Source organism: Gossypium raimondii, chromosome 2 (assembly GCF_025698545.1).
Source record: "Gossypium raimondii isolate GPD5lz chromosome 2, ASM2569854v1, whole genome shotgun sequence".
Lineage (NCBI taxonomy): Eukaryota > Viridiplantae > Streptophyta > Magnoliopsida > Malvales > Malvaceae > Gossypium > Gossypium raimondii.
This window is the reverse complement of record NC_068566.1, coordinates 38,448,050-38,454,893: the sequence shown is the minus strand read 5'-3', so window position 1 is coordinate 38,454,893 and position 6,844 is coordinate 38,448,050. Positions and strand designations below refer to the sequence as shown.

Here is a 6,844-nt window from a genome sequence, read left to right as displayed (position 1 = left end):
ACCAACCACCCTTTTTGGGATAAAAAACATAACCCTTTTAACTAATTTTAGAGTTTAGGGGAAGGGACTTTACCTTGCGAATGCTTATTCACAACCAAACCAAAAAGGCTTATCTCTAAATCTTGAAAAGTTCACTACTACCCCTTGTTTTTTCTTTCAAAAACCTTCCATATATTTTTTTTTATTTGCAACTTCACCACTTCTCTTTCTCCCTTTCCAACTCGGATTATATCGATATATGATTCTGGCTTGAATGTGTAGCTCTCGATAGGGTGGAATCGAGTCCTCAACCTCCCATGTAAAATTTCAATTTCTTATAAGATTTTAATTTAATAAAAAATAAAATTACACTTGATTCCGTTAAAATAATAAATTTTTGATTTAATCCTCTAAGAGAATATACAACTTAATTTCAAGTTTACCAACAAAAATTGCTAGCTGTGAGAAAGTGAATCACGTTGAGTCAACTTAAATTTGTAAGATCCTTGTCCATTCAAGTCAAGTGAGTCCAAATATTAAAATATTTGGAGGAGTAATATTGAGAATCAAAATGGAATCTACTGCATATTTGCATGAAAAAAAAAGTAGAATAAGCCGTAAGCCTACCCTTTTCCATCACTATAAATATCGACCCCAAGAGTGCATTCATCACTAGAGACATCAATCAAAACTTTGTTTTTGAAACAAAGAAAGGAGAGGGAATTTACAACAGATATTATGGCTCTTCATGTCTCTTGGGCTTTCGTTTTTGGCATTCTGGGTATACATATTTGAATTCTTTTAATGAAGGTTTCGACTTCAAAATCACCATTTCTTTCTCAATATCTGATATTTCATCTTTGTTTTTCTTCTTCTAGGAAACGTTGTTTCATTTCTGGTTTCCCTTGCTCCCCTGTAAGTCACCATTTTTGTCAGCTTTTATTTCAGTGTATCGTTTCAACGGTTGATGATATTATATATATAATATTTCAGGCCCACATTTTACCAAATATACAAGAAGAGAACATCGGAAGGGTACCAATCAATCCCTTACGTGGTATCACTCTTCAGTGCGATGCTTTGGATTTACTATGCACTCCTTAAGAAGGATGCTATGCTTCTCATCACCATCAACACTTTCTGCGTTTTCATTCAGACTTTTTACATTGTTGTTTACTTTTACTATGGCCCAAAGAAGGAAAAGGTACTATATTATATACTATTATATATAGTTATATACCTCTTTAATTTCCCATATTTTGATTGTTTACAAATGGTTGGATTTCAGTTGGTGACACTGAAACTTATCCTCCTCTTCAATGTTTTCGGGTTCGGAGCCATCTTTTTCTCAACTTTCTTCCTTAAAAACCCTTTGATCCGTCTCCAAATTCTTGGATACATTTGCATGGGATTCGCTTTGTGTGTGTTCGTTGCACCTCTCGGCATTTTGGTAAGCATAAAACAAGCCAACCCCAGATTTAATCTAATTGATTTCCATTCAAAACTAACTAAAATTCGCTGTTTTCTTTTTTGCAGAGAAAAGTGATAAAAACCAAGAGCGTGGAGTATATGCCATTTACTTTATCAGTTTTCCTCACTCTCGGAGCAGTGATGTGGTTTTTTTACGGCCTTTTGTTGAAGGATATGAACATTGCTGTATGTTGTAAAGCATATTTCATGTCTTGGAATTCCTTTTAACATTAGAAACATTTTCTTGACATCTAATCATCTTAACAGGTTCCCAATGTACTTGGGTTTATCTTTGGAATTCTTCAAATGATTCTTTACGCCATATACAAGAACTACCCCAAGAAAATGGTGGAAGATCCCAAGCTTCAATTATCGGCTCAGCAAGTAGTCGTCGACGTCGTCAAACTGGGATCGACGACGGTGTGTTTGGAAGTGAACGCGGTGGGTCCTAACCCCAACAATGGTGAGGGAACCGATGAAGCTCAAAATATCAAGACTAACAACACTACAGATGCTTCAAACGAAGTCTGAAAGTGGAATTAGAATATTCAAAGCATGCAACGTCATATCTTGAGGTTTTTGCATGGGAAAATCTGGGTTGAAACCCATGCAAAAAAAAAAAAAAAATCCCCAGATTTATCTTAATTAAATTAATATGTTTAATGTGTTCTGAATCTTTCAATTTATGTCGTCTCTTAGTATTAATCTTTCATCTGTAACTCTGCTAATCATGTTTTTATCATTAATGAAATGTTTATAGTTGGTAGTGAAATGTGTTCATGACTTGCTTTAAGCCTTTTATAAGAAAGTTCATTATGCCCCAAAAAAGGACTGTCCATTAAGCTGGCCAAAATAGAAGATCAAAAGTTAAAGTCAAACTGGTATCAATATCTTGGATTCAGTTAATATTTTAAAATTTTATGCCTTTTTCTCTCCGATTCTGGACTATAGTTGGGTTTGAGCTCTCCCAGAATTTAGCGCTGACTTTTTAAATATATATTTTTTATTTTATTTAATTCATCCTTTGTTAAAATTTATTGACATAATAGAAAAATAATCTCATATCATAAGTCTTAATAAAATATTAAAGATATTTAAATTTATAAAAATATTAAAATTATTTTACATCGAGAAACAACATGAAAAATAATTGTCTATAATATTATTTCTTTGAACCTAGACTTCAATTTATTCTGATTCATTTTCGAATTACTTTTTAGTAATTTTATATATTCTTAATTCTTTTTATAAAATATTATCTTTTATATTACTATTTTGAAATTAAAATATCTAAAATATATAACATCTATTTTAAGAAAATATAGTTTTATAAAAATTACAAAAATCATTTTACGTCTAGAATGAATATTAACAAATGCTTGTTCAAATGCAACTGAACCTGGACATTAATTTATTCGATTCATTCTAAACTTGTTTTTTTTAAATAATTTTATATATATAATTTTTTATATTATTATTTTGAAATTAAAAATATATAAAATCAAAGTATTTTAATATATATTTTTAATGTCCAGAATGAATATAGACAAATTGAAGTCCAGATGCTGATGAATTTTATCCAAATTCATTCCAAATATGTTTTAGTAATTTTTATATTTTAAATGTCTTTCATAAAAGAATTGATTGTATGAATATGGAAATATATAAAATCAAATATTGGTAGACGAATACTTTATAAAACTTTAAAGAATTAAAAAATCATGACATATTATATCAATTATAAATTATAAATTATTAAAAAAGCTTCATCTAGAATAAACTTGGACAAATTGACGTCCAAGAGTATTTGAATATGTACTTCCACTTGTCCTTGTTCATTTTGGACGTAAAATAATTTTTATATTTTTATAAATAATATATTTTATCAAAAAATAAATTATATATTTTTATTTCAAAAATAATTTAGAAAACATGTATCTTATTAAAATAATTAAAATATATAAACTTACTAAAAAGCAAGTTCAAAATGAATATGGACAAATGGATGTCTAGGTTCATCTACATATGGACAACCATTTGTCCAAGTTCATTTTAGATGTGAAATAATTTTATATATTTTCATTTCAAAATCATAATATAAAAATTGATATTTTATAAAGAAAAACTAAAAATATATAAATTTATTAAGAATAAAATCTAGAATGAGTCAGGATAAATTGTTATTCATGTTCATTCTCAATGTAAAATAATTTTAATTTTTTTATAAATTTATATATTGTTAAAATTTACTTTTTTTATTAGGTATTACCACCACCAAGTGGTATCTTTCAATTGGTCGTTAGTGTCATGTTAGGGAATTTTAATAGTGTTACTATAGAGGTACCAAAGTGTATAACAAAATCCCAATATAAGTACAAATTAATAAAAGGAATAGATACCAAATAAGTATAAGTGGACAAATTCAAAAGCCAAAATATTTATTAACCTTTAAAAAAATTAAATTAGAATGTGATCACCAAACAAAATAGTTACTCCCATGAGGCTAAAGTCACTCAAATTTATCGCTAAAGAAAATTTGGTATAATAGTTTTTGGCCCTTTAAGTTTACAAAAAGTTATTTTAGTATTCTATTTAATTTTTCACTTTTTAGCTTTTAAACTTATATTTTTTATCAAATCACTCGAAAATGGATAAAAAATTTCCGCTTGTTAACTTTATTGATGTGACATGCACATGGATTGTCATATAGATGACGATAAACATTTAATTAATTTTTAAAATTTAAAAATATTTTACATAATTTTTTTAGAATTTTTTAAATTTAAAAAAATTAATCAAATGCTGATGTGTCGTCCATATGGCAATTTACGTGTACGCAATGTCAAAAAAGTTAAAAAATAAATACATTATCCATTCCTTTTGAAGCGATTTGACAAAAAAAAACCCCACAAATTTAAGGGTTACAAAAGGTGAAAAATGAAATTGAAGAGTAAGATAATATTTATACAAAAAGAAAATAGAAAGGAAGATGTGGTGACAAAATGTTTTGGCACCTAATTAGAATGCCAAAAGTGAGCAATACATTGAAAATGAATGAGAAAAGAGTTTGAAGTTGTAAATAGAATCTTTGCAACATACAATTCAACAGATTCTATGTATTTTGGTTTGAGTTATGATGAAGAAAATGCAAATTTGATGTGCCAAAGCCTTGCTTTCAGAAGGGGTATTAGATTTGATAATAGCAACAACAAATTTTGGGTCCTAAAATAGGATAAGTCAAGAGCCAAAATAAGAAGTAGGATGGCATTTTGTCATTGCAAGCCAATCCTTGTTTGATACCCCTTCATTTTTGATCTTCCTCTTTTAGTATTGGCTCTTCCATTTAGTGAATGAATAAAAAATGGAGATAATTTTTATCCTTAATCATATAACACCCTGGAGAGGTAAGATTTAAATCTAAAACCAGATTTTATATCAATTAACAAACCATTTCAAGTACGTGCACCAAATATGTGGCAGATTCATAAGAGATGTAATTAAAGTAAAAACGTGTAGTGTTATGTAATTTAATCCAGAGCCTAAAGTAGGGTAGTAAAATATAACAAAAAGTTTGGCATGGGGTGCTTACCTCTTGAAAACAATACAAATGCTGCCATATGTATTAAATAGGATAAGTTAAAAAAGGAGAAGTGGGCATAAAATGCAACATGGCCTTGGAATAAGACAAGGTCCTACATATCTCAACGTTCTATTACAAAATATTAATTTTAGGATGTGTTTGATTCAAGGAATGCAAGATTAGAAGATGAAATGTCGGATATGTTACGTTACCTTATTTGATTCATTTGGTTGGAATGTAAGATATCTGTGTTAGATTGACTACTCACAGGCATATTTTACTAAATTTTTCCTATTATGAAATTTATTTATTTTAATATATAAACCATAATTCACAAAAAGTGAATGCATTATGGATCCAAAATTTGAGACTTTACGCGTAATTCATGGGATCGATAATATAGCATGTTGAGACTATACTAAGAATTAGTGAGATGATGGGTGTAATGTTATACAAATATGAAGGCAAGCGAGGGTAGGGTAAAGTAGATTAAGGGAAGGCGGTCCACTAACCACATTTTGCCAATATGAAGTTAGTACCTTCTGAAATGATTCTTTTATTCCTCAAGGGATGTTTTTACCTTTGTAGAGAAGTAGCCCAAAGGTTTTGATGTTTAGGAGCAAACAAGGGTTGCCTCCAAAATCTAAATAGTGGAGAATCATAGATTCCATGATCTTTAGTGTCCAATGACTCGAAAGTAGAGAATCAAGTCAGTCTAATTGGCCCACCATGTCAGTTTTACATCTAGGCATCGGTGAAAAAGAAGGTTTTGGGGCACAGGAATTTAGGGCATTTACAAATGGTATTCCAATACCCAAGAACATGCTTAACTCAGGTCACCCAATTCAACTTTTCCTAAACCTTAATGCAGTTCGGTAATTTTGTTTACATCTAGTTATTAATTGGGTCACATTGTTTCCACATATTTGGCACTCGTTTTTAGGTCCCCAAGCATGAAGCCATGGTGTCCCTACACACCTTAGAATTCAGTGGGGCAATGGACTTCAAATTAATTACATGCACAAATTATTGGGATATTTTTAAAAATATTTATAATATTTAATACTCATTAGTAATTCAAAAACTATAAACTATTAGTTATATGTATTAATTCTTCAAAGGCACATCACTTATTATTAATCAAGAGTTCCAACACCTGCTTGGATAGGTATATATACGATTCGAATTTTATTTGGAAGGCACATAAACGATGTTCATTTACTTCTTTCTTAATCTTCAACACTAATTTTCTTTATATTTTGAAATTTATTTGTTAATAAATTTTTTCACACCACCAAAGTAAATAAAACTTAAAAAAGGAACAAACAAATGTGCGATTCTAATGAATTTAGGGACTACATATTTTACATAATCCCAACCATGAAAATAAATAAAGTTCAAATTGGGATTATATTTTACATAAAACGTGCATTTTATTTAAAATATTATAATTTACATTAGTTTGGATACATTTTATATTTCATATCATAGTTTATAACCATACAATTAGTGCAGTGTTTGAGGATAAGATTAGGGGACTAATAGCTTTATATTGCATTGCAAGTCATACATTCCATTCCTTTATGATTCTTCCCTTTATCCCTCAAATCTCGTTGATCCAAATAACAAAAGGGTTCTAATAATTGAGATTGGCATCAATGAATGATAGGCAAATATGATCTCTTTTCTCTTTATGCAAGATAAGATTTATGGGGAGCTCTTCCTACTCCATATTTCAATCGCAACGACCTTCCCATGCATAAAATAATATGTATTAAAAGTTGGTACTTTGATACATGATTGACATAAAAGTTA

At 29.3% G+C, this 6,844-nt stretch overlaps 1 protein-coding gene across 1 annotated transcript; it reads left to right on the top strand.

The window, feature by feature from the left end:
• The first annotated feature begins 656 nt into the window (after positions 1 to 656).
• LOC105788670 (bidirectional sugar transporter SWEET10) lies at positions 657 to 2,221 on the top strand. Its single transcript, XM_012615656.2, has 6 exons — positions 657 to 760; positions 858 to 894; positions 973 to 1,183; positions 1,268 to 1,429; positions 1,516 to 1,635; positions 1,717 to 2,221. Exons 1-6 carry the CDS (start codon positions 718 to 720, stop codon positions 1,978 to 1,980), a joined length of 837 nt encoding a protein of 278 aa, XP_012471110.1. The 5' UTR covers positions 657 to 717; the 3' UTR covers positions 1,981 to 2,221.
• The last annotated feature ends 4,623 nt before the right edge of the window (positions 2,222 to 6,844 follow it).

Excerpts from the sequence above, each read along its gene's own strand:
- LOC105788670 (XM_012615656.2), top strand. The coding sequence starts at position 718 with ATGGCTCTTCATGTCTCTTGGGCTTTCGTTTTTGGCATTCTGG. Across the intron at positions 761-857 it reads TTTCGTTTTTGGCATTCTGG|GAAACGTTGTTTCATTTCTG; the intron begins GTATACATATTT and ends TTCTTCTTCTAG. Across the intron at positions 1,430-1,515 it reads TTGCACCTCTCGGCATTTTG|AGAAAAGTGATAAAAACCAA; the intron begins GTAAGCATAAAA and ends TCTTTTTTGCAG.